Below are 20716 nucleotides of genomic sequence, written 5' to 3'. Positions count from 1 at the left end.
CCCTCCCTCCTGCAGCAGCATCTGAAACTGCCTCCACGTGCTGCTTGCATTCTCCTACCCCATTGCTCCTCCCAATGCATCCCTCTCCTGACAGAGCTGACGGACCCACTGCAAGCAGAAAAGAGTGCTAAGGGTGCTGAGCACCCTGCTCACCCAACACCCAACCCAGAGCATCCCTGGGGAGTCCCCAGCGGCAAGCACCCCACGCTTGGCTTCTCAGCCTGTGCCCAGACTTCCATCTCAGCACGTTAACTGCAAATTGCATTTAAAACTGCAATTAAGGGGTTTGAGGGTTTTAAATTGTCAGACGTGCCGTCAGCAGCTGAATGCCTCATTAGAATTAATAACGCCCTTATCTGGTAATTCAATAGCTGTGGATTAGCCGAGTGGAGCGGCTGTCCTGGAGGAAGCTCCAGGGAAAGCTGAGACGTCAAAGCGTGTTGGATTTCAGAGCCCCCAAGCAAGACTGACTCCTGCACTTCCTCCTTCTCCGTTGCTCAGCTGCTGAGCCCCAGCACAGGGGCTCCAACATCCCTCTGCACTCCCTCTGCCCTGGGAGCACTCCTGGAGCATTGCGGGCAGCGGGGAGAGACGGCGCTCCAGGTCTGGGCACTTACTTTCTGAACTGCTCCAGGAAGCGATCCCGGTGGCCCTGCAGGGTATCCGCTGGCAGACCTGGAAGAAGCAGCACGTAGAAACATCACTGGGTGTCTCCACTCTGGGAAGGAGCACAGATCAGTGGACAACCATTGGCACAGACATGTGGGGATCAGTCTTTCCCAGACATGGCCACGCTCCTCCCAGAGTCTGAATGCTCCAGGCTCAGCATCCTGCTGCAGGAGGGGATCACATCCTCCCCACGACAACCCCAGGGCAGGGAAAGGCAGCAAGCTAGCGTTCAGGCAGCTGCCACCACAATTTCAGGTCCTGGGGGATGTGGTTTTGCAGCTGGGGTCTCCTGGTGGGCACCATCCCCACAGCTGAGGGGTGTTTGGGGTGTTCCAGGCAGGCTCCTGGCACAGCTCTATCCCCCATCGCTTGCACCTCCTTGTCCCTTGCCCTGGTGACTCCCTTTACTCACTCAAAAAGGCTGGGAAAGAGATGGGGGGCAAACAGCCCAGCCTGAGCAGGGTGGTGACCCGAAGCTTTGCCCTCCATGTCAGCCCCCTGCCCGAGGCGGCACCACTGGGGACACTCACAGGAGTGGAGCTTGAAGAGCAGCTTGACAGTGTAGTCGTAGAGGTGGCTGCAGTCCAGGATCACCTGGATGAGCGGGGCCAGGCGGCACTGCCCCGCGGCTGTCACCGACACCGAGCGCGACATGTCCAGGGAGCTGAACACTGCAGGGAAGGAGCGCGGGATCAGGCTCTGGCAGCACCCGCAGCACTGCAGGGTGCCACGCTGTGTCAGATGCGTCTGCAAACGTCACCCGGAGCAAGAGATCCACTGGCCCTTGGGGACCCAGCCTGCCACTGCACAGCCGTTTGCTGGCTCAGCAAGAGGGGGAATTCCCACCCAGGACTCCCCCACAGGCATGGGGACAATTCAGCCTGCCACCCTGGGCTGGAGGTGCCAGGTCCCGAGCCGCAGCTGGGTCCCGGGCAGAGCTCCTGGCCCCCCAAGGGCACGCAGCCCCTGTGCTCAGCCTGCTGCTGCCATCCCGCTGGCATTCAGCTGTGCCAGTTGGCTTCATCTCCCTTCACCCAGTGACTCCCCTCCAACAGGCAGAACAGCGAGAGCTCCCGGGAGTGTTCTGGGGATGGGCTGTGCCACACGGATGAGCCCCCAGGCACTGGCACCGGCCCACTCTGCCAGCTTGAGGCCACAAGACGAGGGTGCTGCTCCAGTTCCGCCAAAACGGAGCCGCCCCGCCAGTGTCCACAGCCTGGTGCATGCAGCAGATAAAGGCTTGCCCCAGTATTGCTGTAATTTACCCCAAACCTGATCCTGCTCAAGTGTGCAGAGGTGCACAACAGTCCTTAGGGTTGGGACTGGCTTGTTTTTACCCTTCCGCTTGCTCAAACAGGAGGGCAGGAGGAAGGCAGGGTGCCCCCAAGCTTTCCCCAGCTCCAGCACCGCCGCAAACACCCATGGCAGCTTGTGTTAACCACGAAACCCAAAACCTGTCAAAAGCCCACGAGTAAGATGAGAAGAAATTCAGCCCGGGGAGGCTGCTGGAGCGGGAGAGCCCAAGTCTGGGTGGTAGAAGCGATGTGTGTGGCTGGGAGTGGGCTGGGGCACTGCGGCCAGCCCCACAGCAGTGCCACAGGGCTGCCACAAGGCAGCACAGCACACAGGCACTTCAGCCAATAACAATGTGGGTGAAGTGCCCAGAAAAGACATAAGTGTGATGCCCTCAGACAGCTGCTTTCCCAGAGCCTCCCCCAGTGCAGCTCAAACCCGTGGACCCCTCATGCCAACCTCTGGCAGGACAGCGCAGGGCCTCACCTGTCTGGAAGAGGTTCAGCTCACACTCCAGGTAGTCAAACATCTCCACTGTCAGCTGAAAACTAGGAAAAAGGGATGAGGATGGTTGGGGAGCATCCCCAGAGCCACCCACGGGCCCCAACCTGTGCCAGATGCCACTTCAGAGGGATGGGCAGGTGCTCCGGCATGGATCCACCTGCCTTGCCCAAAGGCTCTGCCTGCTCCCAGCACCCATGGCAGGGGTGGGGGGAAGGTGCAAGGTCCTGTCCCCAGCCTGGTCGTGCTGCTGGTGGGTGAGATTAGGCAGCACCACCCTCCTCCCTTGCCTTCCACCCCTGCCCCGCACTCACAAGTTATTGACATCGTTCTCCCCTGCCTCTTCAAGCTGCCGGTCGGACATCTGGAGATTGCCAGGGAAGCGGGGATTCTGTGTGGGGAAAGAGCCATCGGGAAAGGGTCTTGGAGGATCTCCTGCTCCAACCACAGCTCTGGGAGCACCAGGGTTGCCAATCCAGCCACTGGGCTCAGTGCAAGAGCAAGTGGGCTCTTCAGATGCACCGAGGGAGTGATGCAGGGGAAAAGGGGGCTAACACAGGGTCTGCTGAGCCCCAGGTGACGGCAGCATCCCCAGGCAGTAGCACCCATATTCTCCCCAGCAAGAAAACCCAATTCTCCCCAGGCTTAGAAACCTGCCAAGCTGGGAGGAGGTGGGGCTGCCAGCTCACGCATGGCATCACTGAGAGCTGGAGGGGAACAAGGTGATATCTTTTCAGGGGGGCAAATCCTCTTCATGCCACCCAGAAGTTTTGGGGAAGGTCCTATCACAGCTCCAAACCAAACTGGGGTGATGTGTACAGCCTGGCTTCAGAAAACACCTCTTTCCAGCAGAGCTCAGAAAGGAAGGGAACGCCGCAGGTACCAAACCTGCCGTAGCCAGTTACTATACGGATGAGGGTGCTCAAAGCCATGCAGGGCTTCCAAGCCCACCCTGCCTTCCTATTCTCCTCTTGGCAGCACACTGTTACTTTAGTGCTACAAGCATATTCTATTATATTCTATTATAATCTATTCTAATTGTCTATAGCATCTGCCTAAATAATAAGCTCCATCAATGTTAGCACAGCTTCCCAAGGTGCGACAGGGCACTTCTCCCGTTCTATCAACACGCTCCCCATCACTCCAGCAGGTGGCACGGCATGGAGCAGACCTGGAGCCAGCCAACTCTAAGCGCATCCTCTCCAAAGGCCAGCCCAAAGAAGGTACCTGCACCACAGCGCTGGAAACAAGCTCCAGATGATGGGGGGAGGAAAAAAATCAACCTGGGATGGTCCCCTGGGATTCCCCCAGGATGCTCCCATGCCCATGAGCACCCATGGCCCAAGAGCCCAGGGGGAGAGAAAAAATGGATTTTGGTGATTGGCATTGATTATTCGAAGCCGGGGACATCACTGGGTGGGACAGGATGGGACACTAGCTGGGACCAAACCTGCAGCATCCCATGTGTAGTGACGTTTATCAAGCAAGGCAGGCAAGGGAGGGCAGAAGCCCTGGGAGCACTGAGGCAGCTGGGGGCCAAGGGGTTTGTTCTGTGCTACCTCATCCTGATCTCCTGATAAACCTAAGGTGAGATTTATGGTCTGCAAGGAACTGGGTGTTCATGAAGAAACCTCAAATCTGTGACTCTGTTGAAAGTTCTGCTGAGAACTCGGGCTGTGCACACTCAGCAGTACTTAGGTTAAGTTAATCATTATTTCTCTGTCATTCCTAAATTTCCGGGATGACTTGTTGCTTCCACTCCACTTTTCCTACCCATACAAAAACCTTATTTCAGAAAGCACTAGAGCGCCTTACATACAGACTTCAATCCCGATCAAAGGCAGGTTTCTATACACATCTATTTCAGTTCATCATTGCTGACTGTGGCAAACGACCCTCCATGCTTGCACGCCAGTCAGAGCAGACGCTGCTGCTCATCCTCCTCCATGTATCAACAGGGACACCCTGCCAGCCCAAGCACCCAGCATCCTTCCCCACATTCATGGTGATGCAGAAAAGCCAGGCTCTGCTGCGGGGTTTTCCAAAGTATTTACACCTCAGCACTGGCGCCTGCCCTGCCTGTGCTGCCTCCTGCCTGTCCCTGCTGCCTGGGCTTGCTTTAGCCCTTGCGGATCTTGCCAGGGCAGCACAGGGGATAGGCAGGAGCTGCTCCTACAGTGCGGCACAGCATGGCGTGCCACAGCCCTCACAAGGACTCCCCACTCCAGAACCTGATGGCCGCTTCCACCTCTACCCATCTAGGATATCTGGGAGGGCACGTACAACCCAAAGCTAGGGGGTCTCTTACTGCTTCCTCTAGCCCCACAACTTCCAAACCAGCCCAGGTGCCTCCAAGGAGCCCTGATCCACCACGAAGCCATCCACCTCTGAGACACTGGTCCTTGGGCCACTTTTGGTCCGGGCTAATGATGGACCCTGGCAGCCCGGGACATGGAGGCATCAGAACAGCCATGACAGAGGGGAGAACCCGCAGGGGTGACAGCACCAGGACGACTCTGCCAGCCCCTGTCCTGCCCTGTAATGTTGCCACCACCTTTGTCCCAGCGCCCCATCACCCATCCCTTGCTGTGGCCATGGGGACGGGGACTGGATGAGGCTCACCTTGCTGTGAAACTCCATCTTGGTTCTCAGCAGTTTGAGGTAGATGCTGCAGAGCTGCCCATAGCCCTCGCTCAGGTGGCCCTGAGGATACCAAAAAGCTGTTAAGACCTGGGGCAGGCTTTGAAAAAGCCTCCTCCCCTTGCAGAACGAGTGACCCCTCCCTTATCTCCCCCCAAAACACAGCCAAAACCCTCCTTGCCAACACCCCAGCTGCAAGCTGGCTTGCAGCAAACGTGCCGACGCGATTTGGTTAGGACCTTCTCATCACCTTCTTTGCAGATTTCAATGCTACTTTTAACCACCAGAGCCAAGTTTTACTGTGTTTTAGGAAGAAGGCATTTGATTCTGGTGGAAAAGGATACTGAATGTGACCGGCAAACCCAGCCCGGGGAGGTCACAGCCACCATGGCTCAGCCATGGCTGAGCATCTGTTCAGCCCTTGGAGCCTGGCTCCTCCTGGGCGAAACCACCGCCCAAGCCAACACCACCCACCAGCCTGGCCAGGGTGCCGGGTGCTGCCGAGGGACCCCCAGGGTGCCCCAACCATGGCGGCTGGTGGGGTTGGCCACTTACCCACATCCTGCTCATGTCACTCAGCTCATTCTTGTATCTCATGGAGTCTTTCAGGACCTGGAGGAATGATGGTTATAAGCAGGCAGTGCGGGGAGCAGGCAGAGCACTGGGACAAGGCATGCCATCCTTGGAGCCAGCGCTTTGGCTAAGGAATGAGAGGTCCCGGATGTGCTCGCAACGCTGCAGCCCGCTGGCGGCCTCATTACCCACAGACCCAGGGTGCCTCAGCTTCCCCAGCTGCACATGGGGCGGGGGATCCTTACTGATGGCTCCCGCATTAACACCGGCGCCCCGCACCGGGTGCTCTCCTCTGGCACCAGCGCTGCAGTCGGCACCGCGGACTGCAGCGCAGGTGTGGGTGGAGCAGCGCCAGGAAGACTCCGGCAAAGCGAGCAGGGAGGGGTCCCCACGCCGGTCCCCACCCAGGACTGACCCCCAGGAAAGCACCGACCTGCCAGCATCTCCCACCGCCCCACGCAGGCGCCCAGGAGAAAGGATTTGGCCCTGGCTGCCGAGCCAAGCTCGCAGCACTCACGTTCGAGTGGCCGTCCCGGAGGAGTTTGTGGAAGACGTGGCAGAACTTCCAGCAGAGCACGGCGTTGCCTGACAGCGGCAGCCGGTTCACCACTGACCAGAAGGTCTGCGCCCCCTTCTCATGGTGCGTGCCCAGGATGCATGGTGGTGGCCCGTCAAGGAAACACTCGTCTCCCCCTCTGCGGTGATGGGCAGCAACCACCCTGGAGCTGGCCGGTGCCTGCAGAGCTGAGGGGATCTGGGCCACCGTGGGAAGCCGATAACCTGCCAAGCCTGGGCACACGCTGTTCCCCAGGGTGGCATACGCCATCCCATCTCCTTCAGCCCCACACCACTGTTCCAGAAGCACCATGGCGTGCTTGGGGCTGGGCCTGTGCCTCTGCCGAGCCTCCCCGGCCGCCCTGCCAGGATGTTGGGGATCCGCTTTTAGTGGTGGCGTTCTCACAAGTGCCTTTGGGGATTACAAATCCTCACCCACAGTAGACAACGTGCTGCAGGCACCTGCCCCTCCCGCCTTCCCACGGGATGGCAGCGCTGGGAGCACGAGGCTGGGCACCCACTGACAAGCAACGGCTGCAGCAGCAGGAGCAGGAACCCTGTGCCATGCCAGAAAAAAACCCAACCATCACTGAGAGCCCCTCAGGGTCCCATCCAGCCACCCCCAGCACCCCAGCAGCCATCTCAGCCAGGCCAGCACCTCTCCCCACGTGCTGCCATGCTGCCCCTTTTCCAGGCAGCCCCGGCCCCACTCCCACGCTCGCTTGTTCTGCAGCCAACTTTAGGAAGGATATTTCTGGCGTGTTTCTCCTTGACAGCCACTTCCTGCGCATTAATAGCCTTATTGATGCTGACAGTCTGCAAAAGAGAAGGGGGGGGGGGTGTGAGATGGGAAGGGCTCGGGCTCCACCCCTGTCTCCCCTCAACTGCTGAGACACCCCAGCTCCGCCAGCACCTGTCGGTGGCTGGGTCCCATCCAGGTCCCCGGCCGCTGCTCGTGCCAGCTGGACGGTGCCCACTGCTGGATGCCTTTCTGGGATGTCGTTGGCATCCACCAGGTTCTGCTGCTGCCAGGACTCATTTACTCAGCATAATAATGATGCAATTAAAGCAGTGACCACAAAGGACCCTCTCCTGCCCTCGGGGCACTGGGACAGGCAGAGGGAAGGCAAATCCCTCCCCTGCCCTCGGATTACAGGCAGCAGGCGGCTGCTCCTGCTCTGCTTTTGGGGGGGCTGAGTGGAGAGGGCATTTCAGGGGGCACAAGGAATCTGGCAGCAGGACAGTAAGACCATCGTGCGCTGCACGGCAGAGCAGGACCTGGGCTGCCTGCGCTGTCTGGCAGCAAAGGTCTGGTCCCAGCTTAACCGGCACCAAAGCAGCGCAGCTCCACAATTGCTGGTGCTCTGCTACAGCCCACCCACCCCACAGCTGGGCACGGCCCTGGCTGTGGGATTACAGGGGCAGGAGACTGACCTGCTGCCCCCAGCGCAGGCAGCTGCCCTGGCTGGCACCTGCTGCCACCTCCCCAGCGCTCAGCCACCGGCACATCCAGAGACAGCACAACCCGTCCCCGCTGCCCGGCACTCCCCAGCCGCTCCGATCCCACTGGGAGCTGACACAAGCCTCCTGCGGGGCAGGCAGCACTGCAGGCACCCTCTCCCCAGCACAACCCTGCCCACAAGCCGCCCTTTTGCTCTCTGCCAGGGAAGACAATGCAATTCAGATGCCAGGGACCTCGGGAAGCCCACGCTGAGGAGCCTGGGCAGAGCTAGTGCTCTATTTAGCCTTCGGGGAGGCAGCGGCAGCTGCTGGAAGCACCTGCTGGGGAGGATTTTTAACGCTACCCCATTTCTGACCTATGGGAAGCTGTGCCGGCAGTGGGGGGATGCTGCGGCTGATCCTCCGTGGGAGCGCAGTGATGCTGGGAGCGCAGCGATGCTTGTGCAGGGCTGCCCTCTCCCCAGGCTCCCACGTCACTGAGCACTTGCCTGGCACCTGCTCTGTGAGGATGCTGCTGCCGAGGGAAGAAACTGGCTGGCTCATCACGGCCAGAAGTAGCTAATTACTGATATAAACCAATTAAAGCAGTGGGATTAATCCCAAAACCTTCCCCACTGCAGTCCTCCTTGTACTCCTGCTTGCTCACCCTCTTCAAGGCAGCCCTGCTACAGCTTCATCACAACCAACTCTGATGACTCTGCACTGAATTGGGCTGGGGGGCCCCACAGGCACCAGCCATAGCCCCCCTGTCTGGCTGGGCACGGCCTAAACCCCCCAGCATTGAGCCCGACCCACCTCCCCAGAAAGTCCCTCTGCCACCAAAACATTTGCCCACTGGACAGAGACAACTTGTTGAAGGGCTGAGACAGCTTCTGCTGTCACCCACAACTGCCAACTGCACCCCAGTCCCAGGGCTGAGCACCCCTTTAGCTGAAACACAAGCTCTGGGTCCTGATGTCCCAGTATGAATCAGTGCTGCTGTGGAGACGCTGCTGCTCACTCCAGCTGCACCGGCTGCTCTCAGCAAGGCCAGTCCATGCAGCCCCATGGTGTTTGCAGCCCCATCCCTATGGTGCTGGCTCTGCTGGGGATCACGGTGGGTCTCCAGCCATGCTGAGCTGCTCGCCGCGCTCACCACCAGGTCCCTGCTTGCTGGTGACCATGGGGATTATGGAGGTGACCAGTAAGGACCATGGAGGTGACCATGGAGGTCATCAGTAAGATGCAAGAGGCTCATTTTGAGGTGGCAGGGGACCTAGATGACCAGCTGCATCCTGGTCCAGCAGCAGGCTGGACACAGAGCAGAACCAGCATCTTAGCCTGGCTTTATGGAGAGCTGGAAGAAACACTAGTGGTGGAGAAACCTGACCCCAATGGGCATCCCTCCCCGAGGGACTGGATGGTGGCGAGCAGGTTCCCAGTGCAGGAGGACCAAGGGTGTGAGCCACCTCTGCAGCTCTGCCTTGGCCGGCAGCTGCAACCCCTTGCCATTTACGAAAACATAAAATTCAGTATTAAAAAATTCCCAGTTAAATCCTCAGGAAGGCACTTCTCTGCCAGCAGCAGAAGAAGCCTGGAGTGTGATGCCCACGTCCCAACAGCCATGGGTGGCACACGCCACGGATCTGGCTCCAGGTCAATGGGCCACTGGCACGGTGAGGAGTGCCAGGATAGGTGGTCCTTGAAGTACCGGACAGGGCCGCCGCATCTCCAGGAAGGCTGGAAATGGAGCCCCCAGTTTAACTGCTCTTTCCTGCCAGCTTTTCCTGGTAAAGCAAGGACACGTTTTTCCAACCGAAGAGGCCCCCAGTGATGCTCCAGTGAGGAGCCACAGTGGGGAGGTAACAGGGCTCTGGCAGCCCCTAGCTTTGGGCGGTGGCCTCCAGGATCCTCCACCCCGAGTCCCCCACTCCATTTGAAGAACACACGAGATCCATGTGGACAGTAGAAAGGTTTTCCGAGGAAAAGACAGGTTCCAATTTTCTGTCTTTGCAGATGTGGATGTGTCCCCGGGGAGGGCAGGGCAGGGGTCCCGTCCTGGGAGCCCCTCGGAGCAGGCACCGGGACTCCGGAGATGCCCAAACCACCGCTGCACTGGCCAGCGGCTCCGACAGTGCCTGTGCAAGCAAACCAGAGGAGCGCAGGGCAGCAGTGAGGGACCAAGGCTGCACGTGTCACCTCCGAGGGACGAGTGGGGTCAGGCGAGGTGACAGCGGTGTATGCTCCTGTCCACGAGTTTTGGCTGCGAAACTGGATCAAGGAGGAGGGAAGTTTGGAGCTGCCTTGAAAGAAAGCTCAGACCTCTTTGCCACAGAGTGGGTCTTTCACCCCAACCCACAGGTGCTGCTTCCCAACACCATCCGGCACTGTTACAAGCTTCTACCCCACGAGGGCCATTTCTAACCTGCCAGGACAGGAGCGTGTCCTTGGCAGCACCGCTGGCCTGGTTCCAGTTTCGTGCCGATGGAGGGATGTCAGACCCTGGTCCCCATACCCACGCAGGAGCCCAATGGGCTCCTCTCCTGCTGCTGTACCCCCCAGCACTGGGAGCAGGGCAGGGGACTACAGCGGCCGTGGGGCAGGCGGGCCCCTTCCTCCAGCCCCACACCCCTCCCCGCTGCCAGGAAGGGAAACCCTGGTGTTTCCTCTTGTGCAAGGCAGTGGGGCTGGGAGGGAAGCGAGAGCAGAGGCCGGCAGGGCCCCATTTGCACAATGAGAGCTGCGAGGGGGTGACACTGCCACGCCGGCCTCCCCACGGCAGGGCCACAGGGTTGGGGTGTGGAGCAGACCTCAGCAGGGCAGCACCCAGGGCAGGACCGGGCCACAGCTGCTCTGCCAAGGCTGGGTAAGCAGCATGCTCGCATGTGCTGCAAGCACCGGTAATGCTGCAAGCACCGGTAGTGTTTCAAGTGCCTCTCGAGCCGGGGCAAGGAAACCCCACTGCCACCAGCACAGAAAGGCTCAGGCCATTTAGGGAAGGAGCAGAGTCAGCTAATAGAGCAGAGACTATCCAACCTTATCTCTGCCCTGAGCAGTGGGGTCTGCCTGAGCTGCTTCTCCTCCTTCCGCAGTACCCAGGGGGTCTCCATAAACCCGTGCAAGGTCTTTTGCCCTGGCTTGATAGGTTGCCACAGCCAGCTGCCAGACTGCCCTGGGGGAATTCAGTGCATTCCCTGCAGAACTCCAGGAATCCCACTGGCAACGAGCACTGCCAGCCCTTGGGGCGAGCTGGAGCACATCCCATGGGACCCCCACCACCCCTGACTCAGCCCAGCTCCTCTCATAAGGAGATGCCATGCCAGAGCAGAGCCACCAACGGCTCCACATTGGGGTGATCCCCAGCCGTGGTTCACATCAACTAAAACACCTCTCCTGACGTGCAACCGCAGGCTCCACAGAGGGACAGAGGAGCCCAAAACTGCACCTGGGACAGAGTGGCAGAGGCTGTCTGAGCACTGAGAAACACTTCTCTCTTTCACATGCACATATGCACACCCTCATCCCCCTTCCAGGTCTCCCTAAATTGAATTGCAAACCTCCCATTTAATGGCAAAGAGCCGAGCTGGATGGCACCTTCCCGCTTCTCCTTTCATTTCCAAAAGGAAATGGGTGTTGATTAAAGAATACAGAGCTACTGCAAATTATTTGGAGAAACTGACTAAGTCACAGTGCAAATCCTCTTAGTAATGCTCCCTCATTTCTCCTTAATTCCTTTCTATAAATGGAGAGCTGGGATGGAGCATACCTCCGGAAAACTGCTTGCAACCAAGCCCTGCAGACGCAGGGGCTCAGGGGAAGCGAGCAAGGAAGGAGACCTGACTACAAGAAGCCTGGAAAAAAAAAAAATCCATGAGCTTAATTAAAATGCAAATCCCAGCCTAGCAAAGCTTTGCTCTGGCCCCGGCGCGTGCAGGACACAGGGGTGTGGGCAAGGTCTCCGGAGGGCACGTGTCTCTAAACATCACTCACCAACAGCAGCTGAAGGCAAACCATAGCGTCACTGGGGCTCAGGAAAGGTTTTTCTCCAGCAAAATCAAGCAAAGCCATCTGGATAACACCGGCAGTGCTTAACGCCCTGCTGGGGACAGGTGAGAGCTCCTGCAGAGAGCCGGGGTGGCTGTGGTCCCCCCTCCACAGGGCTGCTGGGCACCTACGGCCTTCGACAGCAGGAGCAGGGAACAAACCCGCCTTTGTGCCTGCTGGCAGCCAGAGGGAAAGGAAGGCAGAAAGGCAGCGCTGGCTGGCCAGGCCAGGTGCTGCGTGCCTCGTACACACACGGATGTATTCCCACATATAGGATAAGAGGATGCTCAGCACAAATGGAGTAACTTGTAGTCTTCCCACTCGGTCCTAAATGTTCCCTTTGAACAGGGAGTGAGAGAAGATGTTAAAAAAATACCTCCCCATCATTTAATCCGGGCTATTTGGCTGCATCCACTGCTGGATTCATAAGTTTAGAAAGAAAGCGCTCCTCTCCTGCCCGGATATGTGCCAGAGCCACTCCGGGGACAAAGTGCCTTGAGCAGGGCTGTGTGAGCACCTCCCTAAAGTTGCTGCCACTCTTCTCACCTCCTGCTTTCCAGATGAGAAATAATCCCCAAAATGACGCCTCAGAGATCCCTTTGCTTGGGCCATAAAAACCACCACGTTTTCCCCACAGCAATGCTGGTCTCTGGTGACAGAGACCCCAAAACCTCGCTGCATCTGCCAGGGTTTGCTCCCAGTTGTGGTAGCTCACTCTAGGAGGAGATGCTGATGCCACTGGCTCAGATGCCAGCAGAAGGAGGACCAAGGTGTACCAGAGACAGCCCTGAATCCCAAGAGACACCAGCATGGGGGCCCTGGGGGATGTTTGGGAACACCGTGCCCCCACGCTGCCCTGTGGCACAGGGGACACCCCAAACAGGAGTCACCAGGGAGATGGCCACAGGCCCTGCAAGCCAGGCTGGAAGCCAATGGCATCACCCCGAGGCTCTTGTTGGCAGAGTCCTGCCCTGGCCGCTATGCCACGCAGCATCGTTGCCTCTGGGTCTGCTCTCCCGAGGCTGGGAGGACGATGCCTTCAGACCGAAATCATCCTTGGTCTACCCACTGTCAGCATTCCCTGGCACATGGTGAAGCCCGAGGTGAGCATTACGGAGGAGCTCTTCCAGCACATGCGGTGCTTCCAGGAGAGAAAACACCTGGGCCAGGCCAGGGAAGGTTCAGAGGTCTCCACACCATGAGGAGACAAAAAAGGATGGCAGCTGCCATCTGACTGCCACCAAGACCTTTGCCTCAGGAGCTGTATTACCATTATCATGGTAGAAAAATGAAAATAAGTTGAAGGATACACATTTTGAGTGTATCTGAACAGACCACCCCACTAGGTCCCAGCCTCATCCAAGGGCAGCAAGGTGGCATCAAAGGAGACGATGGGATCCACTGGGCGATGTGCCCATCAGCTGCTGGTGCAAGGACTTATCCCAGTGCTCCTCCTGGCCCTTCCACAGCCTCCAGTGAAAATAATGAGTTCAACACCATCACGAGAGCTGGGGCAGGATGAGACAGTGCGTCCGATCATTCCTCCACCTTCGAGGCAAGCAAAGGGAAAGAATGAAGACAACCACCCAAGGTGGACCCCATGCACTCGAGTGAGGCATCTGATACTAGGAGGGGAGAGCTGGGCTGGCCACCAGCAGCTGGAAGGGTTTGGTCCCACCAACACCAGAGATGAGAACTTGCTATGCTGAACACAGCACTGCCTGCTATCAGGGGACCGGCACCCAAAGAGCTGGGCTGCTGGATTTTGCCAGTGCCATAAACAATTTATGCAGATTAATTACTTGAATGTGTGTTTTTTAAATCCAGTTTAAGTAATATGGACTTTTCCAATACACAGATAATCCTTTGGAAATAAAAAAAGACAATGAGAAAACTGATTTTGGGGAGAACAGCTGGTAAAAAGTGAGGGTACAGAAGAAGCTAAACCTCACCAGTGACCATCGGGGGAGCTGATGCTGTAAAGCTCAGATCCTTTTGAAGTCTCCAGCTGAAGTAACAGGCACAAGAGAAGTCAGCCAAGGCTGCACCAGAGCTTGGGGTTCGCTTTGGTCACCTCCAGCTCAGGTCCCAGCTCCTGCTGCTGGGCACTTCCACTCTGCCACAGCCGGAGACCCTGGCACCAGACCCCAGCACAAGCCGGATCCGAGGAGGGGCGGAAAACCAGGAGGCTCCCCAGGACCCCACACCCCTCCGCAGCTGCTCCCCGCAAAAAATACTCCTTACTCTTCTCGCTTATTTAACTGATATGGGCACTCGATCGCTCGTGCCCCACACTGCCCAGCCGGCTCAGCTGGAGCCCTTCCCGCGAGCTGCCCCGTTAGCCAGGCTTTTAATTTTAAGTGGGGATTTTATGCGAAGATAATCTCTTCCAGTAGCAGCGATTTCTATCTGGGGAGAGAGGATGGCTGTGTTTTCCAGGGTTGGTGTTTCAGGAAGGTCCTCCACCGCCTTCAAATACTCCTGAAACATTCCCAGTGGTCCTGACTGGACTCTTCTTCCCAGCAAATGCAAATATTTGTCATTTTTTTGAATGGAAGGAAATAAAGGAGCGGGGCTGGAGGATGTGGGGAGCAGACACCAGGAGCTTGCCTCCAGATGTGCATTTTGGTCATCAACTGCCATTCAGGACCGACCTTCCTTGGGAAGCGTTACCCTGGTGGGGACACCCAGGTTGCAAAACGCTCTCACGGGATGCTCCCACGTTCTGCGGACCGGGATGCCCCAGGGATGTGCGACCCGGCGGTGCCAAGGTAGCTATGGTAGAAGTCCTCCCATGCAATGCCTCCTGCTGACACCCATTATCCCTCCAGGACGTCTGGATCCTGCCACGGAGCTGAGAGCAGCCGGGACCGTACAGGCTCCATGCTGCACCTGAGGGACCATCACCGTCCCTAACCCAGCTCCGCCGGAGCACCGTGAAAAGCAAAATCCCTCTTCCCAGGTGAGCAGCACATGGGATGAACGCGCCTTCCTGCAGGAACAGACCCTAGAAACCCACTATTCACCCCAAACTTGCTTCCATCCCTGTCGCCCGGGCGAGGGGCTGCCCCTATGCGCTGAAGGGGCTGTGACAGCAGCACCGCGCGTGGGAACACAGCGGCTCGTGGCACCACCTGAACCCAGCCGGGTCGAAGACTGGGGGAAAGCGAGTTACCACGGGTGGGTGGGAGCAAAGCCCGACCCAGGCTGCAGCAGCATGGGGGGGGGGGGGGGGGGATGATCGGCTTTAACGGCTAGGAGGAGCCCCCGATAACCGAGGGAGGGGGGCGCCCGGCTCCCGCAGCCACCCCAAACCCATCCCCTGCTTCCTCCCGATTTTACACCCGGAGACACCGACACCTGGGGGCTCGCAAACACCCGAAACTTCCCCGGGAAGGAGTTTCGCTGCGTGCAAACCCTGATGCCAGGAACAGCCCTGGATGCCGCGCTCTGTCCCCACCGTGGCGCGGGGGGGGTCCCGAGGGGGGTCCCCGCACTTACCACCTTGCCCAGCTCCATGGCGGGGGCGGCGGGGAGGCCCCGGGCCCCGCGCGGGAGGGGGTGCGGGCTGGGCTCAGCGCGGCGCGGCGGCGCCCATGGCGGCGGCCCCGGGGCGGCGGCGCTGGAAGGTTCTGCCGGGCGGCGGCGGCGGCGCGGGTGGGGGGCGCGCACCCGCGCCCGGCGCGCTCCCGCGAGGGGCGGCACAGCCGAGCTGGGGAGGGGGAGGGGGAGGGGGAGGGGGAGGGGGGGGCGACCGCGGCCCGGCGCCGGAATAACAAAGGAGCGCGGCGGGGGCGTGCGTGGAGGGGGCCACGCGTGGGGGGGGGCGAGGAGGCCGGCCACCGCCCGGGTGAGCCCCTCCCCGCCCCCCCGGGAGCGCCCCGCCGCGGCGCCCGCCCGCAGCCCGCCGGGTGGCCTCGGGCAGCGGCGAGGGGGGGCAGAGGGGGTGCCCGGTGGGCTCCGCACCCCCCCCGTGCGGCCTGCCTGAGTCCCCGCCCCACCGCCGGGCCTCCCGCCCCACCGCCGGCCCCTGCCCCGCCGCCGGGCCCCCAGCTCCCTCCTCTGCCCCATCCCCTGCCCCACCAGCACCCCTCTGCCCCGTCTCTGTGTCTGGGGGCGGGGGAAGCTACACCCGAGGCTCTGGCCGGTGACCTGCACGGGGTTTCCCTTGTACAGGAGCCCACTCGGCCGTGGCGATCTCGGTTCCAACAACAAAAGCAATTAAACTGGCACGGAAAGCGGGTCCCCCGACCTCAGTCCGCCGTCCCCGGGCAGGCACGGCGTGCTGACCGCCTGCGTTGCGCGCACTCCGAGCAGGGACTGCCACCCTGCTGTGGGACGGGCAAACACCCAGGCTTTTTCCCAGCTCCTACCAGCGCTCAACAAACACTTCAGCATCTTCTGACGGGAGGCACAAAAGAAACCCAAACAATTCCACCGTTCTCTGAATCCCCTAAAAGCAACCCCAAGGCAGGGAGGAGGAAAAGCATCACAGGTGCCCCTCGGCTGAAGGCAGAGGAGAAGCTTCACAGCCCTAAGAAACAAAAAGTGTTCCTGCTGTGCTGGCCCTGGCTGAACACACTAATCCCCCAGGATTGCTATAGTCTAGTCGCAGCTCAGCCACTTACTCTGGGATGGTGACTTGGCCACTCTTAATAAGCTAACGGGATCCCACATCCCTGCGGGGACAGAGCGCTGCCATCCCCGCCCCCTGCCAGCACCCAGCTCTGCACCCACCCACGCCACCCAATTAATCCCAGCTCGGGGGGGGGGCGGCTTTTAAGACCAAGACCCAGGTTATGTTTTCCTCAGGTGGCTGTGAAAGCCTCTGCTGCGATTCCTGGGACAGATGGACGGACGGACGCACACACCGCTCGGCAGCACTGCAGGTACACGGCTTGTTGGCGTTTTGCTGGACCAAATGTGTTTCCTGGACCAGATGGTTTCAAGCAGCCGAGTTCCTCTGGGAGCAGAGCCTGGGGGTGAGCAGGAGGCAGCACTCCGGGTGCGGATACCTGCCCCCATCCCGACGCCTGCCCTGACACGAGTACCTGCCCCATCATGGGTACCTGCCCCTATTGTGGATATCTGCCCTGTCACGCCAGGCATGACAGCACGTGTGCGTGGCAAGAACGGTCTCTGCTGTGCTGGCCAGGGGAGGGGCCACAGGAGGCACCAACTCCGGCATCCCCGGGACTGGGCACCCAGGCCCCAAAAGCAGAGGGGACAAACCCAGAACTGAGCACCACGGCTGGGAAGGGGCAACAGGGTTTGTGCCCTCCCCACAGCTAAGCCCCTCAGTGAGGCATTCCCAGCCCAGCCGTGTGCTCGGCATGGAAAGCAAGAGCTTGGGTTCTTGCTGTGCAGCCCAGCCCCCAGCCTGGTGCTCCCCCGGCTTAATGGGATCCTAGAAAACTCATCTTAGCTGGGTTTAGCATTGCACTGAAAACAATGCCACAACCGCTGCTGCCTTACTGTCCTGGGATGTCCTGCAGATGCGGTCCACGCTTTCCAGGGCACTGTCTCCAGAGGCCTGGCCCTGCGATCAGCGCTTGGCCATCAGGTTCTAATGCCTCATTTGCATGAAGAGACCTTAAGGCAGGTATGAAAGTGCACACCCTGCAAGGCACAGCCAAAACCAAAGAGCATCCTCTGGAACAAAACCCAATCCTCCCCACCACACACATAGGATGGATGTGACTTTTCCTATGACACGACCTGCATGGGAAATATATAGCTTGTAAAATAACATGCAGGATCCATCCTTTAGCCATATTTTCTCCCTGTAATACCATCGAAACCGTGTGCAGCCATGCCCAGCTGCCCACCTCTCGTGTACAGGCTTTGTGCTCCCAACATCCCTCCTTAATCCCACAAATTAAGTCAGCTCATCATCAACCTTATTTTCAAAATCAAGCTTTCATGCAAGCTCACCCCTGAACCAAACATCTCAGCTGGTGCTAAAGCCAGTTCAGAGAGAAGATGGTTATTGCTGTTATCAATGGTCTCCCACGGATGCTGCAGAGATGGGACATGCAAGTGTCCGGCTGCTGCGTGGTTCCTCATGGCTGAGCCACTCCAGCCGGCAAAGCCCAGATTTCGGAGGCCACCAGGAAGCACTTGGGGAAAAGGGAGACATCTCCAAGTCAACCTGGCTTCACAGCAAGGGGGGTGTGTGTGTGTGTGTCTCCAGCTAGACGGCAAAAATAAGAGACAAAGCAGCTCTAGAAGAAAACCTGAAAATTAATTTAAAGGCAATTTCAGGAGGGTGCCTGGAGCAAAGGGAAACCCAAATTCCCCAGTGGCAAGGAAAGCTGTGCTCCCCAAGCTGAAAGCGCCAAGCAGGGACAGCAGCATGTGAGACCACACTGGGGCTCAGGAGGGGCTGGTGTGACCCACGGGGACAAATCCCACCCCTACAGGGGTGCATCGAGGTGAAAGGATTTTCCTTCTTTCTTTACCGAGCCCAGGGGAGTTCCCTGCTGTGGTTCACCACATCGCTGTGGAGAAATGCTGGTGCCGGCACACGAGAGCCGCTCCTGCCCTGCCCGGTGCTCCTGGGGCTCCCATAAAAACGCCAAGGAGCTGACCTGCTGCTCTTTGCAGCTGCAGGAGCATCAGCTCTGCTTCCAGTTTCCCTCAACTGCTGTACATACAAATATATATGTATTATACTTAAGTCACTCATATGAATCCACCGAAGGCTGCGCAGTAAGTGAACTTGCTTGAAATCTTCATGCCACTGTGGCAGGAGCAGGGTAGGACAGAGCATCCCAGCTGGGTGTGCAAACCCACATGCTTCATCCCAGGCTCCAGCAACCCTCTCCAGGACTGCATCTCATCCCAGAAATTTGGGATGAGCTTGTGGAGGACCAGCCCTAGCAAGCCTCTCCAGAGTAGATGTGCATCCAGTTGGGATGGAGGGAATTACCTCGCAAATGAAGGCAGTGAGGGGGATGCTGGGGATGTGCTGAAGGTGCTGCTGGAAAACTGCAGGGCATCAAAGGGGCTGCCCCCACCAGCCCCTCTGGCTCAGGGGGTAGGAAGGGACCATCCCCAGCAGGGAATAGAGAAGGCAAAGCAAAGGCTGCTTCCCTGGAGAACCAGGGGGGAGGCAGCCTCTCACTTCACCCTGTTCCCCAAGTACCTTCATCATCCTCCCAGCTGATCTGGAGAGGTGGGCAGACCCCTCCTCTCCCTGCTGGCTGTATTTAATTGCATACGGTGCTTCGCTCCAAGACCCTTTACACCACCCTGGAAACACCCTTCATCCTCCTGCAGCTCTGTTACTCTCCTGCGAGCTGCTGGGACGGTACGTGCGGTCCAGACCATAATGGATGAAGGAGGAGAGACATTCAGCATCTTTCCCAAGTCCACCGGAGGCTCCGCAAGTAGCTTTCAAACTCTATTTCAGCAACCAACTCCCACTAGAATGAAGGGAATTAGGGCTAAAACATCTCGGCTAATATGGCCTTTTGTCATTACAGAAAGGTTGACGAGGTTCATCAGGTTATGATCCAGAAGGCATTTTCTTCTATTGGTTTTACATCCCTCTACTTCTATTTCAGTGAATCTCTGCCTGAGCTGATGTTTGAGGCTGGATGGACCAGAAAGCCTGGGCCGCTCTGCTCCATGAAGCATTTATGTCTCTCTCAAAGGTCCTCTGCCTCTTTTTTTCCCCCTCTACTGTTCATTTTACCAGATCTAAAAATACTCTGAAGCCTTTTAAAACCTCTTCCCCTGCAGCCGCCTCCCTCCTTGATGACTAACAGTATCTGTTGCTCCCTCTTGATCACTCTGTATTTTCCAAGTCTTCCCCGAGGGAAGGCACCAGCGGGAGCCGCGCTCTCAAACCACCCCTCGGACTCAGTCTCTTAAATTCATTTTCCTTAGAGAATGCCATTTTTTTTTTCCCAGCAGCTCCAGTGTAGGAGAACTTTAAACTCACCTCCCCAGAGCAGCTCTCTTAGCTCATGATAAACTAGTCCTGCCCCAAGGGTTACCCATGCAAGATGCTGCTGGAGCACCATTCTGGTACAGGATCTCGAGGATCCTGGGGTTTTCAGAGCTCTAGGTATAAAGCAGAATAGCAGGTTCACTGGGAAAACCACTGAGCACTTAGAAAACTATTTATTTTGTATTTCACAGGTTTTAGCTCTTTTTAGCACCTCTCCAGATCTGGAGCACTTGCTTGGGGAATGTGCCTTCAAGCTCTCATAAGGCTGGGTCTAGTTGCTGGTCCATGGAGCTGGGTGAGCATCACTGGCTGTGTAAGGAGTTTTGGTTTTTAGGAGAAGGGGACGAATGCTGGGCACCGGGGTGTATTTGTAATAGTGTGATTTAGAGGAAAAACTCCCCTTGCCATTGCTGTCTGTGGCAATGGCTTTTTTTTTTCCACTGAGCTGGGAGGTTAGAGCATCGTAGCACAGAACAACCTTCCTGACTGATCCCCTGCTTTGCTCCAGGCCCTTCTGCAACAGAGCCGAGGCCTGTCCCAGGCACCCTCCCCACGGCCAAACCCTTCTGGGCTGATCCCATACCACCATGATTTTCAGAAGGGATCCAGCAACAAACAACCTTCAGAAAACTCTTACACTCATTAACACTGGTGATGTAAAAAAATATCCCTAAAATTGTCACAGTCTTGGTGAACCAGCTGCTTTTTGGTACCAAATTTGCCCTCGCACAGGAGGCAGATTTAAAGGGTGTTTGGGTGCTCCAATACTTCTGGAAATCCCCCTGGCTGACTAATGCCCAAATACCTTTTTCAAATCTTGATTTAGGAAAAATATCCACTCCAGAGCAGTGCTTAAAAAGCTCAAGGCCATTTTCAAATCCTTGTAATGCCGCAGTTTCCTGGGCTTGTGAAAGCGAGAGGAAAAAGCAGATCAGTCTGAAGCGGGCACAGGTCCAGGGCTGGCAGCTGCACCGAAGGCTTGTGCCGGCACGGAGCAGGCAGCACGGGCAGGAGCGGGCAGCCTGGGGCTGCTGGCAAGCGGGT

General features: G+C 58.1%; 1 protein-coding gene across 8 annotated transcripts in view; it reads right to left on the bottom strand.

Annotated features, from left to right (window-relative positions):
• HIP1 (huntingtin interacting protein 1) overlaps positions 1 to 20716 on the bottom strand; it is a 54227-nt gene that overhangs the window by 12608 nt on the left and 20903 nt on the right. For 2 of the 8 annotated variants that reach the window (XM_064468329.1, XM_064468332.1), the window contains exons 2-9: positions 6984 to 7047; positions 6194 to 6336; positions 5659 to 5715; positions 5086 to 5166; positions 2778 to 2854; positions 2449 to 2510; positions 1200 to 1340; positions 618 to 675 (exon numbers count right to left, since the gene is read on the bottom strand). In XM_064468329.1, the coding sequence (XP_064324399.1) occupies positions 618 to 675; positions 1200 to 1340; positions 2449 to 2510; positions 2778 to 2854; positions 5086 to 5166; positions 5659 to 5715; positions 6194 to 6336; positions 6984 to 7047 (683 nt within the window). Of the gene's footprint in view, positions 1 to 617; positions 676 to 1199; positions 1341 to 2448; positions 2511 to 2777; positions 2855 to 5085; positions 5167 to 5658; positions 5716 to 6193; positions 6337 to 6983; positions 7048 to 7144; positions 14505 to 15216; positions 15392 to 20716 lie in introns of those variants that run through there. The other 6 variants (XM_064468333.1, XM_064468334.1, XM_064468326.1 and 3 more) reach the window with 6 other exon arrangements.

Source organism: Phalacrocorax carbo, chromosome 17, assembly GCF_963921805.1.
Source record: "Phalacrocorax carbo chromosome 17, bPhaCar2.1, whole genome shotgun sequence".
NCBI lineage: Eukaryota > Metazoa > Chordata > Aves > Suliformes > Phalacrocoracidae > Phalacrocorax > Phalacrocorax carbo.
This window is presented reverse-complemented; position numbering and strand designations above follow the sequence as displayed.